The sequence below is a fragment of the Carassius gibelio genome, chromosome A21 (genome assembly GCF_023724105.1).
Source record: "Carassius gibelio isolate Cgi1373 ecotype wild population from Czech Republic chromosome A21, carGib1.2-hapl.c, whole genome shotgun sequence".
Taxonomy (NCBI): Eukaryota; Metazoa; Chordata; class Actinopteri; order Cypriniformes; family Cyprinidae; genus Carassius; species Carassius gibelio.
This window is the reverse complement of record NC_068391.1, coordinates 3560675-3585283: the sequence shown is the minus strand read 5'-3', so window position 1 is coordinate 3585283 and position 24609 is coordinate 3560675. Positions and strand designations below refer to the sequence as shown.

At 36.2% G+C, this 24609-nt stretch overlaps 1 protein-coding gene across 1 annotated transcript in view; it reads right to left on the bottom strand.

Moving 5' to 3' along the window:
• LOC127941289 (collagen alpha-1(XXVII) chain A) overlaps positions 1 to 24609 on the bottom strand; it is a 56259-nt gene that overhangs the window by 3275 nt on the left and 28375 nt on the right. The window contains exons 14-60 of the mRNA XM_052536209.1: positions 24312 to 24356; positions 23229 to 23282; positions 23096 to 23140; positions 22312 to 22365; positions 22057 to 22110; positions 20973 to 21026; positions 20786 to 20839; positions 20642 to 20695; positions 20525 to 20569; positions 18606 to 18659; positions 18480 to 18524; positions 18355 to 18408; positions 18021 to 18074; positions 17486 to 17539; positions 17175 to 17228; positions 14048 to 14101; positions 13923 to 13967; positions 13769 to 13813; positions 13446 to 13499; positions 12991 to 13044; positions 12356 to 12409; positions 10890 to 10943; positions 10741 to 10794; positions 10547 to 10654; positions 8253 to 8306; positions 8050 to 8157; positions 7831 to 7884; positions 7643 to 7696; positions 7304 to 7360; positions 7154 to 7207; positions 6102 to 6155; positions 5941 to 5994; positions 5626 to 5679; positions 4896 to 5003; positions 4699 to 4806; positions 4183 to 4290; positions 4003 to 4056; positions 3504 to 3566; positions 2365 to 2418; positions 2224 to 2259; positions 2117 to 2134; positions 1987 to 2013; positions 1791 to 1817; positions 1405 to 1470; positions 742 to 910; positions 510 to 619; positions 177 to 377 (exon numbers count right to left, since the gene is read on the bottom strand). Of these exons, the coding sequence (XP_052392169.1) occupies positions 177 to 377; positions 510 to 619; positions 742 to 910; positions 1405 to 1470; positions 1791 to 1817; positions 1987 to 2013; positions 2117 to 2134; positions 2224 to 2259; positions 2365 to 2418; positions 3504 to 3566; positions 4003 to 4056; positions 4183 to 4290; positions 4699 to 4806; positions 4896 to 5003; positions 5626 to 5679; positions 5941 to 5994; positions 6102 to 6155; positions 7154 to 7207; positions 7304 to 7360; positions 7643 to 7696; positions 7831 to 7884; positions 8050 to 8157; positions 8253 to 8306; positions 10547 to 10654; positions 10741 to 10794; positions 10890 to 10943; positions 12356 to 12409; positions 12991 to 13044; positions 13446 to 13499; positions 13769 to 13813; positions 13923 to 13967; positions 14048 to 14101; positions 17175 to 17228; positions 17486 to 17539; positions 18021 to 18074; positions 18355 to 18408; positions 18480 to 18524; positions 18606 to 18659; positions 20525 to 20569; positions 20642 to 20695; positions 20786 to 20839; positions 20973 to 21026; positions 22057 to 22110; positions 22312 to 22365; positions 23096 to 23140; positions 23229 to 23282; positions 24312 to 24356 (2988 nt within the window). The remainder of the gene's footprint in view (positions 1 to 176; positions 378 to 509; positions 620 to 741; positions 911 to 1404; positions 1471 to 1790; positions 1818 to 1986; positions 2014 to 2116; positions 2135 to 2223; positions 2260 to 2364; positions 2419 to 3503; positions 3567 to 4002; positions 4057 to 4182; positions 4291 to 4698; positions 4807 to 4895; positions 5004 to 5625; positions 5680 to 5940; positions 5995 to 6101; positions 6156 to 7153; positions 7208 to 7303; positions 7361 to 7642; positions 7697 to 7830; positions 7885 to 8049; positions 8158 to 8252; positions 8307 to 10546; positions 10655 to 10740; positions 10795 to 10889; positions 10944 to 12355; positions 12410 to 12990; positions 13045 to 13445; positions 13500 to 13768; positions 13814 to 13922; positions 13968 to 14047; positions 14102 to 17174; positions 17229 to 17485; positions 17540 to 18020; positions 18075 to 18354; positions 18409 to 18479; positions 18525 to 18605; positions 18660 to 20524; positions 20570 to 20641; positions 20696 to 20785; positions 20840 to 20972; positions 21027 to 22056; positions 22111 to 22311; positions 22366 to 23095; positions 23141 to 23228; positions 23283 to 24311; positions 24357 to 24609) is intronic.

Below are 24609 nucleotides of genomic sequence, written 5' to 3'. Positions count from 1 at the left end.
ATTTTGATCTTGTTGGAAGCAGATCAAAAGTGTTTGTTTTTCATTCCTTGTTCTTAGTTCCATATATTCAAGTCTGTTTCTTGCACATGTTGTAAAGGGTGCTGTGGGTGTTTTGAAGTTAAGGTTGCTAAGGTGTTCTGGTTAGTTAGAGAGAGATTTTTGAAAGCAATACTCACCCAGCAGTCGTCTCCTAACACATCCGGCTCCAGCGTCTCTCCGCTCCACGCCTGGAACCGAACTGCATTCTGGGATGGAGACTCAGAGGGGGCGTGGCTCCAGATTGTCACGTTCAAGCAGTGGATAGTGATTCGTTGCTCCGCTCCGGCGCTCAGCATCTGGAGGAAGTTCATCTGAACGCGTCCGACACTGAACTCCAGCTGCAACCAGCCGACGACGCAGCATGATTATAAACAGATTATGAACTTATTTTCTAAACATATCACCTCGAGCCACAAGGATTTTTCAAATACAAAGCAATGCAGATGATCTGAAAGCTGAACGTTCTGAACCTTGGCTGTGGTGATGGGCCTGAGGCAGGTGCGTCCGCCGCCGGTGAAATTGCACGTCACTTCTATAGAATCTGAGGAGCAGCCCAGGTTCGGGTCGATCCAATAAGTGCCTGAAAAATTACAAAACACACATTGTAGCAAAAACATAACATGCAATTTAAAAAGTATTACATCTGTCTATAGATGCCATTGGTGGGATTTAGCACTACAAAGAAACTCAACACGCACACACCATCGTAGAGCGTGTCCCGGCAGCCGTGCAGGTCTTTGCAGAATCGAGCGGGATGATCTTGTGTGCCCAGCGGGTTCTTCAGGTTGTGGACCAAAGAGCTCAGGTAATGGAGAGTCCGCAGGATCTCTGGAGCCTGATCCAGCATGGGCATGTCCATCAGCCCCCGAGCCTGAGAGAGCATTGAGACCTCTTTAAAACACGTTTTACACAGCTAACAACAGAACAAATCTTCTAGTCATGTTAATAGAATGTTCATTCAGATGTATCTCGGCTTTAGTTTTGTTCCCAAAACATTAGTACAAACACATTATTTATACATTGCATTATAATTGCAATGTTTTGTTTTTTTCAGATAGGTTTCAGTTGGACGTTCATCTAACATTTTTTAAATGTTACTTCTTTGTCTCGGAATGTTCAGATAACGTTTAAAAGTAACATTCCCATAATGTTTGAAAAAACAAAAAACAAATTCTAAAATAGAATCCCCCCACAAACACACAACCAAAAAAAAAAAAAAAACTGGATGCATTTCGTTTTTTTTTTTTTTTTACTTAATAGGAATATTTTACAAAAATGTTCTTAGAACATTGTAAATGTGCAGTATTTCAAACACACAGGCCGTGCCCTCTGTATCTATATATGTGTGTGTCTGAATGATCTCACCTCTATATTCTGTGTGTGTGTCTCCATAAAAACTGGCTGGGCCGATCCAAGACCAAAATCCTGTTTCTAAAACATACATTCATATGAGCAAACTAAAAAACAGATGTACTGAGTATATCTTAAAATATATTTTTTTATTATTATTGTTTAAATTTTTTTTAATGTTTCTTCTTTATTTTGAAGTCTACCAGGGGGTGGGATGGGTTCTAAATTTGCACAGTTGCTTTTTGTTTTATACTACCGTTACCAGAAGAAAATTTCAATAAACAGTTGTTAAAACTGTTAGAATTGTTAATTGTTAGAATCAATTAATAAATAAATCGACAAATAATTAAACAAAGAATAAATAATCAAACTACATAAACAGAGTTAGCGAAAATTCTCACCAAAGCCAGTGGGATTCCCGGCGGACCCTGTAGAGAAAGACATAATAAAACAATTGATCATAACTATCATGATGAATTCTACTGACCTTTTTTTAAACAAAGTAGAGATAAGTGTGTGTGTGTGTGTGTGTGTGTATGTGTGTGTGAGGGGGTGTTTCTGATAGAGTTTATTAAAAGAAAGAAGTGTGTGTTGTACCGGAGGTCCACGGGGTCCAGGAGAACCCTGGAAAAACACGCAAATAAACAAGTTAGAAACAAACAAGTGGCCTTAAATAAACACAAGCAGCTGATGACGGGAAATGCCGTGTCTTTGACTGTAGACTCACTCGAGGTCCCTGAACACCCTGTGTGAAAAAAATAATGTGCTTATGAAAAACCTGTTAGATTTCCTGTGACATCAAGATCTGAAGAGAAAGGATAAATCATGTCTCACCATCTCTCCTTTGCTGCCAGGGTCTCCTCTCGGGCCCTACAGAGACGTCAGTGTGAGAGCACAGGTCAGCTGAGGGTCAGACAGCAGCATGAACACACTCACTGTTCAATATAGTTGTGTGTAGAAGTGACTTATACTCACTGGACTACCGATAGGGCCAAACACACCGACAGGTCCAGCTAAACCCCCTCTACCCTGAGAACAACAGGAAATATTACAACAAAAACACTAGAAAATCTGCCAAAATTGGCAGACTAGTTATTGGTACATACTTATGTATGACAGGATAAATGGATGGATGGATGGATGGACAGACAGACAGACAGTCAGACAGAAAAATCAGACAGACAGAAAGTCAGACAGACAGTCAGACAGACAGAAAGTCAGACAGACAGTCAGTCAGACAGAAAGTCAGACAGACAGTCAGTCAGACAGAAAAAGTCAGACAGACAGAAAGTCAGACAGAAAAAGTCAGACAGACAGACAGTCAGACAGAAAGTCAGACAGACAGAAAGTCAGACAGAAAAAGTCAGACAGACAGACAGTCAGACAGAAAGTCAGACAGACAGAAAGTCAGACAGAAAAAGTCAGACAGACAGTCAGACAGACAGACAGACAGAAAGTCAGACAGACAGTCAGACATACAGACAGACAGACAGACAGAAAGAAAGTCAGACAGACAGAAAGTCAGACAGACAGTCAGACATACAGACAGACAGACAGTCAGATAGAAAGTCAGACAGACAGACAGACAGAAAGAAAGTCAGACAGACAGAAAGTCAGACAGACAGTCAGACATACAGACAGACAGACAGACAGTCAGATAGAAAGTCAGACAGACAGACAATCAGACAGACAGTCAGACAGAGAGACAGAAAGTCAGACAGACAGACAATCAGACAGACAGTCAGACAGTCAGACAGAGAGTCAGACAGACAGACAATCAGACAGAAAGTCAGACATACAGACAATCAGACAGACAGACAATCAGACAGTCAGACAGACAGACAATCAGACAGACAGACAGACAATCAGACAAAGTCAGACATACAGACAGACAGACAGTCAGATAGAAAGTCAGACAGACAGACAATCAGACATACAGACAGACAGACAGACAGATAGAAAGTCAGACAGACAGACAATCAGACAGTCAGACAGACAGACAATCAGACAGACAGACAGACAGACAGTCAGACAGAAAGTCAGACAGACAGACAGACAGAAAGTGTGTGTGTGTGTGTGTGTGTGTGTGTGTGTGTGTGTGTGTGTGTGCTCACCATGCTGCCCTGCGGCCCTTTTGGCCCCTGAATGCCCTTTAGTCCAAAGTCTCCTGGAGGCCCCTGAAAAAACAAGCCAAGCATCAAGCTCACATGAACAAACACACAAACACACAGCTGTGCCTAACCCAACATTATTGCTAATGTGTGTGTATTATGAGGAGCACTAGAGCATTTAAGGAGTGGAACATTATTAAACGTGTCACGACCACAGTTTTTGTGAATGAATGAATCAACCACAGATGCTTGTCCTGTTTGAGCTCATGGCTGTGTCTTTCAGAGAAAATCCTGCTCTGTGACAAAAATACACATCAGTGTGAGCGTGAATTATGATGTGTGGATGAAAACATGCTTCCCAGAGGAAGGAACTCTTTCAGAAAGGATAAATCTCATCTCTGTTTGTTTCTCTTGGGCAGGCGCACATGGACGAACACAATTCTGTTTTTCACCCTGAATAACTGTCTAATTCGGATACCTGGCAGTGGGTGATAAAACTTACCTTCGGTCCAAACATTCCCAGCATCCCTGGAAAGCCGGGTTCACCGATGTCACCCTAAATCAAAGATTACTATTATTAGGATTCTTGTTGTAAGCAGGATACAGTCAGTAGGAGAATTTAGAGTGAATAACAGTATTTATGGGCTGTTTCAGTGTATTTTTGTCTGGGAGTAGCACTCACAGGTTGACCTTTAGGACCCCGGTCTCCCTGAGATCCAGGAAGACCCATTCCTCCCTTAAAACCTCTCTTTCCTGAAGGGCCAGTGTGCCCAGGAAGGCCCCTCTCACCCTGTTCATTCACAAATATAACAAATACATACATCAAAATGATCCAGTCGAGATACATAATAATATATGGAATATACTTTTTTATATATATTTTCAATTTTAATTATAAATAAAATAAATAAATAAGTAATAAATATTATATTATTTTCAAGGGTCTTTATTAATAAATATATTATGCCTGTGTATTATGATATAGACACACACACACACACATACACACACACACACACACACACACACACACATATATATATATTATTATTATTATTATTTTTATTTTTTTTTACCTGTAGTCAAATTTTCTTCAATTAATTTTTTTGTATTATTTCTAGGATGTTAATAAACAAAACATACAAACAAATAAATAAATTATTGATAATCGTGGTAAAAAAAAAAATTATCCTCTGACCTTTGGACCAAATGATCCCTGTGGGCCTGGTAAACCGATAACGCCAACTTTTCCAGGTGCCCCAGGTTTACCAGGCAAACCAAACTCTCCATCATCTCCCTGATCACCCTACAAGAAAGAGAAAGAGAAAGATGCATGTAATGAACTTGATAACAGATCACACATCAGAAATCCCAGGTCTGATGATGAATTCTTACTGGTATTCCTCTGCTTCCATCTTTCCCTGGGATCCCATCCATGCCAGGAACGCCCTCCTGTCCTTCTCGACCCACGGTGCCCCTCGGGCCGGGTAACCCAACAACACCCTGATGAGAGAAAACAGTAATTAAGGAAGACAGGGAAAAGCTTAAGCAAATGTACTAGTTATGAAGGATAATGCTGGTTGAATTTCACAAAAACAGTCAAAAAAAATTGGGGTCATTATTATATAAAAATAAAGTATTATATAATGCATATGTAAATAATTATATAATATGTAAATAATATACAAATTATTTGTTTAATATATATATTATATAATATATGTATTATATTGCATTAAGATATTTCCCTCATCCCTTTAAATACTGTAATAATAGATTACTACTGTAGATTATTCATATATACATTTTTTAAGTACAATTGTTATTATACATCTCAGTAGTGTTTTGCATATAGCATGCCTTTTCAGTGCTGATTTTATTAAAACAAAATTATTAATGATGAGAATGGGGATGGGGGGGGCGGGTCTTAATTTTCATGCAGCATTGTAATTTTTTTCATTTGGCAGATGCTTTTATACAAAGTGACTTCCACTTACTGTCCATTCAAGTCACTTTATCTGCATCTGTGTGCTGATTGGGAACTAAACCCATGACTTTGGCAGTGATCATTTCTTTGAAATTTAAGTTGAAATAAGACTGAAATGAAAGCGTTGTGTCCTCTTACCGGTGAGCCTCGGCTGCCGCGCTCTCCCTGCTGACCCTGTTTACCCTTCTGACCCTTTGAGGCACAGAGAAAGACACAGAGAATAACAAAATGTGAGTAAAAGAAGTAATGCCAAGATGAAAACCATAGGAACAGAAGTAATCGTATACAGCATGAACATACACATACATCTAACCCATTTTGCTGAAGTATGTGATAAGACACAACCACATGTTGTTTATGGCTGCCATTCCAAAACATAAGTAATGAAATCTGAACTCCTGCAAAAGATAAAACACATGCTAACACGCATATAAGCTGCAATCATAGAGTTACCCGTTCTCCTTTGGATCCTTTAGGGCCTTGTATCCCACGAGGACCAGGATCACCCTAAAAATGCATTAAAAGAAATAAACAAAATTGTGTTTGTGTGCGTATTTGAGTGCAGGTGTGTCTGTAATCATGATCTGATAATCATATTATTACTGTATACGCACAGGTAGACCAGGAGCACCAGGTTTGCCTCGAAAACCATCAACAGCTTGCTGACCCTGCACATACAAACCAGTATTATTATAGTTAATAACTAAAACTAACACCATTAATAACATTTTCATTATACGATGTACTTTAACTGAGCTTCATATAAAATACAAAAAACTATTTATTTCAAAATTTTACAAAGCCAAAAATGTATGAATTATTATTTAAATTGATTTTCTAGAACTATATATGAAACTATATATGAATTTTATACACACACATATTTATATATAACAAAAACTAAAATAACTAATAAATTAATAATGTATATTTTTTATATATTAACAATTAATGACAACTAAAAAAAAATCTGAAGAAAATCTGAAGAGTGTTGTTTGTTCAATCTCACCATTCGATCTGTATAAACGCCTAAAGTATGATCAATATTTATGATAACAGTGATGCTTTCCTTAGCAAACACTGCTAATTATATTTGGTAATACTTTAGTATATGGACCAAATTTCACTATTAACTAGTTGTTTATTAGCATACCTATCAATACTTTATTAGCTGTTTATTAGTATTTATAAAGCACATATTCAGCATGTCCACATTCTACATCCCCAGTCCTACTCAATACCTAAACTTAACTACTATTATACTAGCTATTAATAAATGGCAAATTAGAAGTTTATTTAGGCAAAGTAGTAGTTAATGGTTTGTTAATATCGAGAATTGGACCTTAAAATAAAGTGTGACCTTATATTTTATAAAGTCTCTATCCAAAGTTCTACAATCTAATTCAAACATACATCTCCACTCAAAGCATATTTTTGCTGGCGGATATTTTAGTTTGAAAGGAAACTAAATCAAAACCATCTTGAAATGGTTTTAATCTTAATGTGATCTATAACATATTTTTTATGTTAAGCCAACTGGCATATAAAACCGCCGTTAAAGCATCTCAGTTGGCCGCTGTTTATCTATTATAGGAAATGGTCACATAAACAAATCAGCTAATGCACTTCACATGCATTAAGACGACAGTATGCTTTCTTATCTCACCGTGTATCCTGGATCTCCGGGTTCACCCCTGTCTCCTCGCTTTCCAACTGGACCCTGAAAATACACAGACACTTGCATTGAGCTGCAAATACTGCTAATGAAATTAGAGAAAATCACGGACAGATTTAAACAGGATGATAAGAGACTCACTTGGAGTCCTGGAGGACCAGTAGGACCCTCCACCTTCCCATCATCCCCCTGTTCACCCTAGAACAACACATAATGCAAAACATCAGATGATTATAGAAAACTGACTGAGAGTAGTTTGTTTGCCTATATTAGTGTGCCAAATACAAAAAAATATGATCATATTATGATGTGGTTTCACTGTTATATTCATTTAACAAGGTAATCTCTTTGTATTTTAAAGCTAATCTTTGTGTATTCTAGGTCTACTTCTAGCATAGATTCACCCATGAAGGGTGACATATTTGTGCAGGTCACATGTATAAAAATTTCTGAACAAAATGAGTCATAAATATAGTTAACCTTTGCACCCTTTGGTCCCGGGGGTCCTATTGGACCTTGCGGTCCCTTGTGACCCTGTAGAGAAGGAAAGAGCTTTCAAGCACTAGCAGACTTGAGCTGATAAATCAGTGCACTGATGTGGAAATGAACAATTGTTAATGTGCTAATACGATCGTGTGATGCTATTTGCACGTGTTTCTTGCTCTCACTTCATATCCTGATATGCCCGGATCCCCTTGCATCCCCATACGCCCGGGAGCGCCCTGTAAAAGTGCGAGAAAGTCAAAGTCAATGTCAACTTTATTGTAATATTTAACACATCGCATGGAAACAACAGTGACATAAAGAGAGGTTTCTTGTACAGGTCAAAAGAAAAGTCAGATGGATATACTACAAAACTGACTTAACAAGATGATGTATCTGTTTACCACATGTCCGATGGTTCCTCGAGAGCCCTTTGGTCCAGTGGTTCCGACTGGTCCGATCTTTCCCATGATTCCTGTCTCTCCCAGGTGGCCGATGTTACCTTTGGCACCCTGCAGGGAATGGGAAAGTGCAGTCAATATGGTTACTGTGCACAATTGATTTAAGAGAATTAAATAACTTGCTATTTTAAACTCGAATGCCTTACCTTAAACCCTGGCTTCCCTCTCTCGCCAATTTTGCCAGGTTTTCCTTCAGGACCCTTCAAACACACATGCAAAAACGCCACCATCATTTCACAAAAAAATACATATTATAATTAAAATAACAAAACTATTCAAATAGTTACTATATAATATAATATATAAGAAAAAAACTATAATATTGAACCTCCTGCCTTGGAAGCTAACTGAAACAAAGTTGAGATTAGGCAAGTTTATTTATATAGCACATTTCGTACACAATGGTAATTTAAAGTGCTTTACATAAAAGAAAGTAAAATAATCATGAAAAAAATCACAAAAATAAAACAAGGAATCTAAAAATTTTAAAAAATATAAAAAAATTGACTTAAAAAGAATTAAAAAATTTAAAAAAAGAAAACGATTTTAAATAAAATAAAGTGCAATCAGTTCGGACATTGCACAGTGCTCATTCAATAAATGCACAGCTAAACAGATGAGTTTTGAGCCTAGATTTAAAAGTGGCTAATATTTTAGCACATCTGATCTCTTCTGGAAGCTGATATCAACTGCGAGCGGCATAGTAACTAAAAGCAGATTCCCCTTGTTTTGTGTGAACCCTTGGTATTTCTAACTGACTTGATCCTAGTCTGTTAGGTTTATATTCAGTGAACATATCTGCTATGTATTTCAGTCCTATGTCATTGAGTGAATTGTAAACGAGTAAAAGTACATTAAAATCAATCCTAAATGTAACTGGAAGCCAGTGTAAGGACCTGAGGACTGGTGTGATATGCTCAGATTTTCTGGTTCTAGTCAGAATCCTGGCAGCAGCGTTCTGGATGAGCTGCAGCTGTCTAATGGTCTTTTTGGAAAGGCCGGTGAGGAGCCCATTACAATAGTCCGCCCTGCTGGTGATAAAGGCATTAACTAGTTTCTCCAAGCCTTGTCTGGAAACAAAACGTCTAATTCTTGCAATGCTTTTGAGATGATAGTATGCTGATTTAGTTACTGCTTTGACATGACTACTGAAACTAAGGTCTGTCTCCAGAATCACACCAAGATTCCTGACTTGATTTTTAGTTGTTTGGCCCCTAGAGTCAAGGTATGCATTCTTTGTTTCCAAATGCAATGACTTCAGTTTTTTCCTTGTTTAACTGAAGAAAGTTCTGGCACATCCAACTATTAATTTCATCAATGCATTGGCAGAGGGAGTCAATGGGGCTGTATTCATTTGGAGATAAGGCTAGGTAAATCTGGGTATCATCAGCATTGCTGTGATAGGCAATATGGTTCTTTCTCATTATTTGACTTAGTGGGAGCATATACAGGCTAAACAAGAGCGGTGTGAGAATTGAGCCTTGTGGGACTCCACATGTCATGGACATACACTTAGACTTATGCTCTCCTAGACTCACATAATAGCCTCTCCCTTCTAAGTATGACGTGAACCATTTGAGTACCATCCCAGAAGCCCGACCCAGTTTTCCGGTCTCTGTAGAAGTATGTTAAGTAGTATTAGAAGTATGTCAAACACAGCACTGAGATCTAGTAATACCAGCACTGCTATTTTGCCAGAATCAGAATTTAAGCAAATATCATTTATAATCTTAATGAGTGCTGTCTCTCTGCTGTGATGCGGTTGGAAACCAGATTGAAAATTGTCCAGCTATCCATTTGAGTTTAAGTATTTGTTTCTATTGATAATAAACGACCTTTTCTATAATTTCCCCTATAAAAGAAAAATTAGATATTGGTCTATAATTGCTCAGAATGGTGTTATCAAGATTGCTCTTTTTCAGAAGGGGCTTAACAGCTGCAGTTTTCAGGGAAGGGTTAGAGTCAGGAAAAGTCCCAGAAAGAAATTAGGCAATCTAAACAGTTTAGCACAAAGTTAAGGTTACTTGAATTACTAAAACTAAAATAAAAACAAATTAAAGTGAAGTAGAAATATATAAAAAATATATAATAATTAATAACAAAAGCAACAACTTTTTCCCATTAAGTAATTTTTTGAGGGGTTAAAGTTTTGTAGGTCATGTTTAGGGTATAATTGTTAAGATCTGTCAAAAAAAATTCTACAAAGCACCAGTTTTTTGTGATAGATGACATATGTAATATAAAAAAAAATGTTTTTCCTGATCAGAATCCAAAGCTGATATATAAATATATACATGCCTTTATTATGGGACAACCCCAAACTCCCCATAATTACTACTCTCGTTTATTTACTAACTGAAAGCCTTGTATGCAGTACATGTTTTGAAGTATAAAGTAAAATCTGAGTGTGATATTGTTTGTGCACTCCTGCATCACTCACTCTGACGCCAGTAAGCCCAGGGTCGCCTGGAGCCCCTTCTTTCCCCTTGATTCCCGGGTCACCTCTGACACCCTGCTCGCCCTCTCCACCCATGTCGCCTTTTTCACCCTGTACAAAATGTTTTTTGTGTGTTCTTTCAATTATTTAAGAGGTTTAAATCATGTATTTTTGAATACTTATGAACATTTTATTACCTTGGCACCATCAGGGCCAGCCGGACCAGCCTCTCCCTCTAAACCTGGATCTCCCTGTATCAAACAAATAAAAACATGATAAAATGAGTGTTGTTTTTGTGCATTCATACACATCAGATCAATGTTTCACAGACGTACTGAACACACACCCTTGTTCCGAGCAGTCCTGTTGCCCCAGCGTTCCCCGCAGGCCCAAGTGACCCCTGCAAAAGCAATAAAAAAACATAATAAGAGTCCAAACACACAGGTTGGTTTATTCTTTATTACAAGTTCACATTCTTTTTATTTAACAACATAAGTCGAGTCAGGCAAACATCAATTATAACCAATGATGTGTGACAGCACATCTGGGTCTGCCAAGCGCAGGCGGACATTATCTTACTTTAACAATACTAATAAAGTCATATGGTTCCTCTTCAGAGTGCGATTGCGACACATGCACTGTGTTACTCATTACAGAAACTCAATGGGGCCTTGAACTGCCAACAAAAAGAGAATTTAGCAACAGTTATTTAGCGCAGCATAATAGCACCTCAAGCAAGAAAATCATGGGAAATGGGTTAACACTAATTTCAGGCTCTTTTCATGAATAGAGTAAAAAATAGAGCCTACAGCTCTTAAAAATGTAGTGTTTTCCCCAACAAATGGACAGGAAAAGGAGGAAATTGCTGATTAGCAATCTCCAGTAGTCAAACTAAATGTCATATGGGCTGTTATTTTCGATTTATTTAATAGTGTTGTATGGAACTTTTCCAAACCCCTGCTGCTAAAATTAAGAACATCTGACGTGGTTTAAAAACCTTTATTCGTTATTTTCTATTTAGTTCAATACACATAAAATAGACAATAAAAAAATAAGCATAATAAATAAGCATATATAAATAATATACACACTAACCAGTCAAAAGTATGGAATGATTAATAGGGACCCCCCCCCCCCCCCAAAAAAAAAATCTCTATATTTGTAAAAAAAATATTTTATTATTTTCTAATTCTGCCAAAATTCACTTTAAATGTTGACTTTTATTCATGAAGAAGACATTGCATCTTGATGGAAAACAAACACTTCAAATGAAAATGACGTGAAATGACCATTATATCCAGTAGATGGCAGCAGAGGATCACCCATTTGCTCAGTTGCCATTTCAACTCCCTAGTTTTCTCACTTCTTACTTTTGGATTTATTATAAAATGACTATGAAGTATGGCAAGTGACGGAAATCACAAAGTCTCATGTCATTTAAAAATAAATAAACAATAACTAAGCCCAGACTCCAACAGCGAAGTTAGTTAATCATTTAAACACTTAACTAGTTATCATTCATCAGATGAAATCATTCTGATATGCTGCTTTGCTGCTCAAGAAACATTTCTGATTATTATTAATGTTGAAAAGAGTTTTTACTGATTTATATTTTTGTGTAAACCCTGATATGCTAACATTCAAAAGTTTGGAAAATTAATACTTTTTTCAAACTGAGAGTGATGACATTTATAATATTATATGAGAATTCTGTTTCAAATAAATGCTGTCCGTTTTGGACACTGGATTTATGCATCTAATGCTTTTAAGGTAACAAGACTCCAAAGTGTAAAGAGCCAGCACTTTCCCCACCTTTTCTCCAGGTTCTCCTGGAAGTCCAGGATCGCCAACTTTTCCCGCAGGGCCCTGAGAGAAAGAGATAGCACCCTTTTTTTTTTTTACCGTATTTTTCGCACCTGAGTATAAGTCACACCAGTCCAAAAATACGTCATGAGGAAAAAAAACATATAAGTCGCACTGGACTATAAGTCTCATTTATTTACAACCAAGAACCAAGAGAAAACATTACCGTCTACAGCTGCTAGAGGGCGCTCTATGTTTTCAGTGTAGACTACAGGAGCACTAAGCAGCATAGAGCGCCCTCTCACGGTTGTAGACGATAATGTTTTCTCTTGGATCATTTCTCTTGGTTCATGTCAAACTAATTTTGATAAATAAGTCGCACCTGACTATAAGTCGCAGGACCAGCCAAACTATGAAAAAAGTGTGACTTATAGTCCGGAAAATACGGTATTTCATGTGTCTTTTGTTTTCAGAACAGATCGATAAATGGCTTAAAATTAATGAAAAAGAATGAAAAGAGGAGTAAACAGGATAAAACAGGGAAATCATTTTAATCTCAGTATCATTCACAATCAAGGGAACCTAAACAGACAGAAGCAGCAGAAAACCTGGGTGTGTGTTTGTGTATGTGTGGAGTTTATTACCTTTGGCCCTGGATTTCCGGTAGGCCCAAGTGTTCCTGGGGGCCCTGGAAGTCCCTGGTCCCAAACAAACAAATCATTTATCAACAATACATACACATTTCAACATTACAATCTCCCATTATCTGAAGCCAAATTCTTAAACTGTGAAGCAGATGTGTGTGTGCATGACAAAATTTAGGCAAATCTTACTTACATTTTACAGCTACATAATAACAAACATTTAACAAACGACATATGACAACTGAATGCCAAGAAGAGTCATGACTCGGTCATGAAAATCACATTATTCTATATATTTCAGGGCTGAACAAGACAGAAATACACAGTGCTCAAAACACATCTTCTGGAGTTGCTCAACACCCAGAGGACGTAAAGTAGATTTCCAGCTCTCAGTTTACATAAGAAGACATTGGAAAATGTTTCTGTGTGTAGAACAGAAATAAAGCATCACTCACTGGCTCCCCTGCGATTCCTTTGTCTCCTGTAGCCCCGGATGGCCCTGGAATGCCCTACAGAACAAGTAAATAAATCAATGATTAATTTGATGATAAATCATAAACTAACATTTAAAAAAAGAGTATTGTTAAAATAAAATTTGTTTAATAATTACTTTGTAATTTATTGTTCAGTTTTTTTGTCCTGTGACACAAATTGAGCTGCATTGTATCTATGGCATGTGCTCTACATTTAACATAAATTATTACTTACATTTTTAAGGAACAGTCCTAAAAATATGCAGTATACAATACAGTATGTACATTTCAATAGGGAAACTAACCGGGAATCCCTTTGGCCCCGCCTCCCCAGGCTCCCCGATCTTGCCCTGCAGTGATTGGACAGACAGAGACTGTTACGATAGAAAAGATCAGAGAGACACGGCAGCAGTTACTGTAGAAACACAATCACACAGAGAATATGAAAACTGTTTTTACCGCTTGTCCCGAGAGACCAATCTTTCCTGGAGGACCATCAAGACCCTGTGAGGAGACATGAATTCAAACGTGTACAGCATTTATTTTTGGTCACTAGGTGAGCTCTGAAGGACAGTGGCCTTTACCTTTTTGCCCTCCGAGCCGAGTTCGCCTGGCATACCGTCCGGACCTCTAGGACCCTAAAACAGAGGCGCTAATCAGTACATAAAAGGACACACAAAAACCCTGAGCTCTTGTGAACTTTGGCAGTCAAATTAAATTAAATTAAATGTATGCATTTAGCCAAAGCAACTTACATTGCATTTAGGCTAACAATTTTTCCTAAAATGCGTTCCCTGGGATTCAAACCCCCAACCTTGCGCTTGCCAAAACCTGATGAAATGTTTTAATTCGTTAGCATTTTAGATTTCGACTTGTTATAGTTCTATTGTTGTAATTGTTAAACTAAAACCAAAACTATTAAAAATTGCTTGTGTCAAATTAAATAAAGCTGAAATAATATAAAATATTAATATTAGATGAAAAAACAAATTTTTAAAATGTTACCGTACTAAAATGACTAAAACTAAAACTCAAATAAAAAATAACAAAAGCACAAAATTATTAAAACTAAACTTAAAAAATAAAAGTTTACAGAAATTATTAATAAATACTATAGTATATAAATGATACTAAAATGACACTGAGTGTTATCGTAAAGAAATTGCACTTGGATATACTCATTGAATCATTGTATTACTTACATGCCTATTTCTTTAAATAATAAATTATCATTTTAAAACTTGAGCATAATCTATATAATATTCATGATCTAAGCCATCTTGTGACATCCCAACCAGCATGTTTGACGTTCCCCTGTACTGCAAAAATGACTCGTGTGGCAGAATGCAAACACGCACTTTAAATCCGGAAGTATATCCTCAAACACTAGGGGGAGCTATACTGTAGATTTAGGATTTGTGGGATATGTTGGGATATTTGGGGTTGTGCATGTAGGTCAACGTTTAAGAGGCTCTTGAGGGTCTAAGCATGACACAGAACTATGTTGCACACAAATATTCGCTATCACAAACAGCGGTTTGGCTCACCTATGAAATCTGAAGAGATCTGAACACAAGGACTTCATCAAAAGACCAGACACTCGTTCGCTCCCTCTCAAAGAATGCGTGTGTACGCTGATAATAACACTAATTTATGGTGTGTGCATCCAGCCAAAAATCATCAGACTGTTGAAACAATATCATCACAGTCTCTTCCAGCTGGCACACACTCTCTGTTTGACACACACTGGAGGAGCTGAAGGCACTCAGTAAAATATGTGTAATACGTCATATGGGTTACTACTGTTATTAATATTCTGGCCATCCCATTATACATCCATAAACCAGAGAAAATAAAGTGGCTCATTACTTCTCAGCACCTATTAGTGCCACAATGATGTCTTTCTGCATGTACCACATGTTGTTATCTAACCAGAGTAAATCAGGTTTCATTTGTGTGCTTCAAATACAGAGAAACATCCAGTCACTAGGAATTTTAGTGCATGTCTTTCTATTGAGGACATTAGGACATTAAACAGAACTTGAACACTAAATATACAAGAAAATAGGTCAGAATCACAGGCCTAGCCTTCAGAGAGTCTTAAGTTAAGTCTATGGGACTTTATTTAAATAAAGGAGTTAGGATTTTGTTCAGATATCTACAGTAATAGTAATACTTTCTTTTGCAAATACCACTGAAAAGTTGCAAGAGGGCATAAAAACTAAAACAAAACAACACAAAATATTATACATAATGCATGCCTAATAAATAATGCATTTTTCTACCACTAAAGAATTGGTTACAGTTTCACCTTTACCTGTATGAAGTGTTTTTTGAAAGATATATTTCCATCTGTTTTAAATAAAGACATTGATATATAATGACTCTTCAGTCATTGTCAGTGCATCACATTCACTCTATGCTGTTTTGGCCCGTTCAGCTTCTCAGTGACGAAGGCAGGAAACAAAAAACGGGGTTAAATCATTACCACTGAATCACCGAATCATCAAGAAAACAACTTGATTTACAGACTCTAACTAAGACCAGACAGCGGCACAGAGACTCTCCTAAGTTTGTTTCCTTTGCATCCGTCTGCTCAGTCTTCACTCCGGTAATTCATGTTGATTCTGTCTGTTAATGGAAAACATTTCCCATGTGTGATCTATATATTTGACTAGTCTACCAGTTTAACTAACTACCTGACTAAATAACTAGTTCTAAATAATCTATCTATCGCACGACTAACTAGCCTATCAGATTAACTAACAAAGAATCTATCAAATGACTAACATGCCTGTCAGTGTAACTGACTAAGGGGCCGATCACATGACATTCCCGTTTCGTCTGCTATTGATAATCTCATGACATGCACTCGCCATGACAAGGCAAAAATGTGTTGCTCATATTATGAGTGCACTTACCACGTGTATACATTTGAAATAACAAACTTTATCTATTTGATAAATAATTGCTAACTAATAACTAATCCACCAGTTTAACTAAGAATAATTTATTTATCAGATTAACTAACTAATAAAGATCTATCAGATGGTCTAACTAATTAACTAAGACTCTATCTTTTGGACTATTTAACTTAAAATAAACTTTAAATTAAATTAAATTAAATTAAATTAAATTAAATTAAATTAAATTAAATTAAATTAAATTAAATTAAATTAAATTAAATTAAATTAAATTAAATTAAATTAAATTAAATTAAATCGATTTACTGGACGACTAACTACCAGTTTTACTAACTAAAATACTATTTAAAGAAATCAGATAACTTAAAGGGTTAGTTCACCCAAACACTTTTTATTTCACTTCTTTTGGACAGATGCACTGCAATACCTGCCGAGTGCCATTAAACAGCTTGAAAGATCACAGACCATTTTTTATATAACTCCGACTGTATTCGTCTGAAAGAAGAAAGTCATCTACACCTAGGATGACTCGAGGGTGAGTCATTTACAGGCTAATTTTCATTTTTGGGTTAACTAACCCTTTAACTAGGAATTTTAGTGCATGTCTTTCTATTCAGTCTACTAACTATTTAACCAACTAACCTACCAGTTCAAGTAATTATAACAGAAATGGTTCTGTGTGGTGGTTGGTAATCAAAAAGCCCCTGGTTCAGTCCCTGTCCTCTTTTACTAAAGATAAAAGCTAAATTCCACATGCTTACACACTTCTGATGCCCAAATGACTTACCCGTCTTCCTTTAGGTCCTCTCATGCCGATAGGTCCACGTGATCCCGGTTGGCCCTATAAAATAAAAAAGAGACCATTTACATGTGCAATATTGTGATTAATGTCAGGCAGACAGGCTCCTGTCTCTCTCACTGCTTATAAAAGTGTGTGTTTGTTTGGTCCGTCTAAACTGTAAGCACAGAACGTTACACAGAGGTGTCTGACAGCCGAGCGACAGCACGGTGATCTAACGACAGCAGGTGAAGCCCAGGATACAACCATCAGCTTCCTTCTGACATCCAAACTATTTGAAGTATCTGCTGTCGACTCACTGGACTGCCTGGTGGTCCTGGTGGGCCGCTCTCTCCAGGGGTTCCTGGGTGCCCCTGTAAGTGATGGGAAACATGTAAAACATATTATAAAATGCATTTCAAAATATTAGATTTTATTTTGTACTGTATAAAATATTACAAATGATTTAGAGATTATATTTTCTATAGCATTTGTAAGGTCAGCAGAAAACTGATACACAGATGCGGTTCCTGTCATCTGAACAGATAACAACTATTTGTTCACTTTTGACAATTTTCACAAGCATGAATGATTCTGAAGACATTATTTTACGCCTAATCCTGATTTCCAATTTTTCTACTCCTTTGCAGATTGCAAGTTAAATAATAAATTCTGAATAATTCATTTTGCCAAAACCTTTTGTCCAAACATTTGACATTTGCTGAGTAGCTGGAAGGAAGTGTGCCATTTTTCTATAATGGACTGCTGAACTTCCTGTTTAGTAATTTGCAAGAATAAGGGAGGAAGTGCACGCTGAGAATTTATGTGCAGTATTTTGTTGTATGCGTGCCGTACCGTAGATCCTTTCTCTCCTGGAGGTCCGGGCAATCCCACCTCTCCACGATCACCCTAAATATATCACATAACAGAACATTTACATTACGGCTCAAATAATTTCTTTATGTTTTTGAAAGAAGTCTCTTCTGGTCACCAAGGCTGCATTTATTTTTTTATCAAAAAAAACAGTAATATTGTGAAATATAATTACAATTTAAAATAACTGTTTTCTATTTATATATATTGTAAAATTTAATTTATTCCTGTGATCAAAGATGTATTTTCAGCATCATTCCTCTAGTCTTCAGTGTCACATGATCTTCAAATCTTGCTACTCTCAGGTGTGTCTTACCTTCTCTCCAGCGAGTCCAGTCTCCCCTGCAGGACCGATGAAGCCAACAAGACCCTACAAACACAACATCATCAGTGTGAGGGTCAAAGTGTGGTTAAAGCTCATAACTCTGTCTGCGTACTCACCCTCTCACCCATGGGTCCAGCCTTTCCTGTGACACCCTGCTCGCCCTGAAAGACATCAGAGAGTGTTTGAGTGACCGTGTGTGTGGAGGAGATTTGTGTGTGTTTATATTCTGCTTATGTTCTCACTTTGTCCCCTTCAGGTCCAGCAGCCCCAGGGAAACCCTGACTGCCCATCAGACCCTGAAAAAACAACACAGACAGAAAAGAGACAAATAATGATGAGAGACTAGACTGTACATGTAAACACTTTCAGAAAGAAAAAAAAGAAACTGCATTTGGCATAAATAGAAAGAAGCTTTTGTGTAATGAGAACACCATCGGATCTCAAATCTATATATTATATATTATATATGTAGAACATTTCATACTAATACTTTGTAATTAAAAAGTGCTTTACAAAATGATTAAAAGTAGTAATAAAAAAACTATAAAAAATGGTAACCCTTTACTTCAAGCCTTTAGATATAATGCATTATAAAATTATTTTAATGCATTAATTATGCTTTGTAATGCACCGTGCAATGCATTGTTTTGGTCTAATTATAATACATTTATAATACATTATAATACTTATTTATTGTTACACAAAAAATTTAATGCATTTAAACACACAACAAACAACCAGTTTCATAAGTAAAAAGAAATGTGGAAATATAATGCATTTTAACTTTTTAATGAAAATATATAATGAATTACTATGAAATTATTATTTCATGCAGAGTGGTAATTAAAATGTGCTTTAAAAAAATGACTAAAAATCAATAATAAATACAATAAAAAAGTAAGACATTTAAGTAAATAATAGTAAAACCTTGCTTAAAACCTTTATATATAATGCATTCATTTTGCCTTAGAATAAACCTATAATGCATTGTATAATCTAATTAATAACTGTAACCACTTACTTATTTTAGAATATTATTTATTGCTACACAGAAAATATCATATATAATACATTATTTAACTGGATTGAATTATTGTTCAATTTACTTCCAGACATTTCTAAAGCCAATGTTGTGTTTAATAATAACGCTTTGTCTTAAATCTTGGAAAATAATGAATATTTCTACGATCAGAGCCCAAACAAGAACATACTGAAAGTTTCACCAAGACTTCTCCAATTACTGACCGCACAACAGAGACACAGAGAGAGATGAGGAAAACAGATACCTGTCTGAGGACAGAATTATGGCGAACATACAGAAATGTTCTGAGTTTGTGCCAGAGAAGCACTGAGTTTGGTTAAATTAAGAAAGAAAAGAAAAGAGGAAAAACAGAGACAGAGCGGGAATGTTATGTAATACAGAGGCGATCGCAGCAGATTCTGAGCGCCCTGATTTATGATGCTGGATTAATTCATTCCTTTTGTCTTTTACAAAAGAAATTCCCAGCATCTATAATTCATTGATATATTGAACATAATTAAAGCTATTCAAACTTGAAATCTCACATTGCGCCACCTTGTGGTCCGTCAGTGAATGCACATTTTATTTTACTCAAACAGAACATTAAATTGGACTCTTGGTCATTTTTTCAACCACAAATCATAAAAAAAATTATTTTGCATAAAAATGAACATATTTGTAATAGGGTCACTTCAAAAAAAAAAAATTTTTTTTGTAGATTTACAGCTTTAAATTAACAAAGGCAATACCATCATCAATGGAACTTTAAGGCCTCTACAATAAACAAAACCATACATTTCCAATATACATAAAAAAATGCAAACAAAAAACCTTTTATAAAAGATTTGTTATAAGATGAAAGATGACGACTGACTGCACCAGAAAGAGAAAAATACATTTCATTTTGCATAAAGAGAATTTATAGATTTTTTTTTTTACAGCCATTCACCCAAAAATGTACTTTTGCAACAGTCTAAAATTAACAGATGCAATACCATCATCGCTGCAACTTTAAAGCCTCTAATACAACATCAAAATCACACATTTCCGATATACATAAAACATAAAAACATAAATCACACTAGCCAGCAAACAACCAGCAAAAAACAGCGTGATTTCATATGCAGATTCACAACTCACCTCGAGTCCTATTGGCCCAGGTGGTCCGACAGGACCCTCATCACCCTACAAATGAAAATCAATATTAACTCATTGCATTCTCACAAGACGTTTATAGCTTATCAAAAACACACACACCTCTCGTCCAGCCGCTCCACGAGGTCCAGGTAGACCTCTGTCTCCAAGCTTACCCTATGAAGAAAACATTTGTCAACAGCATGAAGTTGCAAATATATGTGTACAAATATTAAAAACACTTGTTTGTCCTTATAAATATCACACCTTTGGGCCCTCGGGTCCATTGAGTCCAGGTTTTCCGATGTCGCCAGGAAAACCCTGTGAAGGATTAACCGTACCTCAATGTGAACATCAGCCAATCAGCATCAGTTGTATTAGATGACATCACCAATAGAACAAACTGGTGCAATCATCAGTGTTTTATAGTTATGTGGTACATGTTGATTCATACCTCGGGTCCTGGAGGGCCTGCTAATCCACTGGGCCCTCGTTCTCCTGTCTTGCCCTTCAAAACACACAAATACACACATAATCAAAAAAACTGAACCTTCAGATCATGAGATTTTACACTAAACTTAGATATTGTACTCTGGATCCCCATACACTGTTGATGATTGGACAATTTCTGACATAAAACATGCATGTGTTCTCAGATAAATGATGCAAGGAGTGTTATATGTAATGTTTTGTTATAATGTTAATATTTTGTGCATATAAGAAAGTTAATCCTGGAATTTGTAATTAATTTAAGGTTATTCTATGACACTTTCGTAAGTTTGTATGGATTTTATTTAGCTTTTTAATACATGATTATGGGTAAAAATATATATTATTTTAAAGGAAAGATTTATCTTCTTTATGCTATTCCAGGAAGCAAAAAATAAAAAAATACATATATTTAGCAACAAAATGACAGGTTGTGAGTTTGAAGTTAAAAACCATGCAATGCATTATCAGTGCAACTTTAAAGCCTTTAAACCCGTATTAAAAACACGCATTTACAGTATACATTTTCAAAATTGCAAACTAAAAAACCCACTATGAACATCATAGAAAGCTGACAAACAATTCAGCAGTTTTCATTTGCAGATTTCCCAAATACAACTTCCATAACATAAAAATATTTTTTCGAATAAATGTAAAGTTGCTCTTTCACATGCAATTACATTTGAATGAAGAATGAGGCTGTCATGCTTCAAAAAGGATGTAAACAGCACCGCACTGCTCCTCCTACATGTGTGATTCTATACGAGCTCAGAAGAAAATAGTGACTTTGAAAACAGCGCACAAGTAACAAGGAAAACGACAGACTGCTTTTTAGTCTTTTTTTGAAGCTAGAAAACATCAGTCCTCATGGGAGCTAATTACACAGAAAAAGGCCACTGATACAATTCTGCCGAATTTTTGCTTTTGTGTTACACAGAACTAGGTGAGTCATACACTTCCATGGAACAATGTGTAAAAGAGCAGATTAAATGATGACAGAACTTTCAGTCTGAGTGAGCTATTCAATACAAAACACATAAGAAACAAACCTGGGGTCCTGGTTTTCCACGAGGTCCTGGTAAGCCTGGCAAACCCTGCACACCCTGAAACAAATATATATAAATGCACACCATTATATATTAATTATATTAGCACAAACGCTCCTTCAAGAGCATGAGTGCTTGTGTAGCTGTCTATGAAAGCTCTAACATTGGGGCAATTAGAAAGTCAGATCTAATCAAAACATCAGACGACTGGACGTCCCGGTGTGCCAATGTGTATTTGACAGGAAATGAAAGGTATACCTTGTCTCCTGGGAACCCAGTTTCCCCTTGCTCTCCGGGAAACCCGACATCACCCTGAGAGAGAAAAAGTTCAAGAGAAAAAAAGTGAGAAACAAGTTGTGAGTCAGAAAAGAGACCAGAGAAAGTGACGAAGCATGATGGTTAAGTTAGGGCAAGTGAAAAATGCAAGCTTTACATTTCCACTTTTAATGCTTCCTATAGACTTCCAATGTCTGTGCATTTATTTTTGATATTATTATTTATTTGAAAATACATTTTCTTTAAGTGTATTTATTAAAAATCAAAATCACTGACCATAATAATCAATAATATATCATAATATCATTAGACTTCCAATGTATGTGCATTTATTTAATAAAAATATTGACTGAAAATAAATAAATAATTAAATAATAAAAAAAAAATTGTAATATAATGTCATAAAAGCTGTCAATAGAATTTAACATATTTTGCATTAAAAAATAAATAAACAAACAAAAAAGTTTATTAATTATAAATGTATTTATTTATTAACAACATTATTCACCATTATAATCAACATTATGCCTTAAAGCTGTTTAACTAACACAGACTAACAGAGAAAAGCTGTTGGTGTTTGTACCTTAAATAGAACTCTACCCAAATTTCTTATATTTGTCTGACTAACCAAATAAAATCTCTTTGACTACATGCTACCTAACACTGGAGCTTTTAAAACATGTGCAACACAGGGTGGCCAATGGGAAGAGAGAATTTCCATCGCATGCTGCTGTAAAACAGACCAATAACAGAGTATTCAGATCACCTTATCACCTTTCAGTCCGGGCTCGCCCATGTTCCCTGGGACGCCCTGGAACACACACACACACACAAACATATACGCTAAAGTGGCTGTGAGTGATGGAGATATGTGTTGGGTACATATGTGCATGACTTACTTTCAGTCCATCTGGTCCTGGCAAACCCATTATGCCGACAGGGCCCATATCACCCTGGAGAAGAGACGGGAATGAGTGCTGCATGTGCTTTTAAATGTCCAGTTTGAAAAGGATCTTACTTATAAAACTTCATCTGATAAATATTCTGAGTTTTATTGAAGTAAAACATTCTAAGAGTGGCTTTAGGGAGCACATGATCTCACGGCACTCACCCAAGTACAAACCGAAAGAACAAATACTATCAACATTTGTCAAAGCAAATGTGGATCTTATTTAAACATCATACTGTTCAGGTCAAACTGATTTCAGCTGTACTACAAAAACAGAAACACTGACCACAGGGTGACCAGACATCCTGATAAAAACCCACTCTAACAAACCATATCTGACATCAGTGACAATATTATAGGTGAGATGTGATTTATACCGAAGATTATTTAAAACTTTCATTTGATTGCTTGTGGTTTCTGAAATACACTTCAGCTTACCAAGGATGCATTTATCTGATCAAAAATACAGTAAAAAAAAAAAAAACTATATTTCAAATAACTGTTTTCTACTTGAATATATTTTAAAATGTAATTTATTCCTATGATGACAAACCTGAACTTACTCCATTATTCAGTTTCACATGATCTTCAGAAATCATTCTAATATGCTGATTTGCTGATCAAGAAAACATTTCTGATTATTATCAATGTTGAAAACTGTTGTGCTGCTTTATATTTTTGGGGAATTTACTGATACAATTTAATGCATCCTTGCTGAATAAGGGAATTCATTTCTTTAAAAAATTCTTAATAAAATTTTTTTTAAACAATTGTAAACTGTAAACAAATATAGATTGCATTCCACCTGTATATAATCTCAAGCTCTACATCCCTGATCTGCTCCAGTTTTTCTCCCTATGGTGATCTGGTCACTCTAGCTGAGCGTAAATCCTTACATTCACACAAAAACCTTATTCATGATGCATGAAGCATTTTTCAAGGACAACTCTGGATGGCTCGTTTTATCAGATTTAGTTCACTTCTGGGCACAAATTTGTCTCTGAAATAAATTTAAGTAAACCATTTCACTTACAATCAATCCAGGTACACCAGGAGGACCAGGAGCTCCTATAACACCCTGACACAGAAACACAGAAACAGAGAGCGTTACGCCTTCCTTCTGAAACGAGTACAGACTGCCAGTGAATGCATGCACCTCTAAATGTGAGTTATTTATCATATTTGTTGTGTAAATGCACTCTCTTCATATGCAGAGATATTAATATTGTCATTCAAATGAGTGTGTGTCGTAGAGCGAGCATGTGTGAGAGTTTTTGTAGAAACAGAGATGGTTTGTTGTTGGCTCTGTAGCAGCATGCAGGAGCCATTTC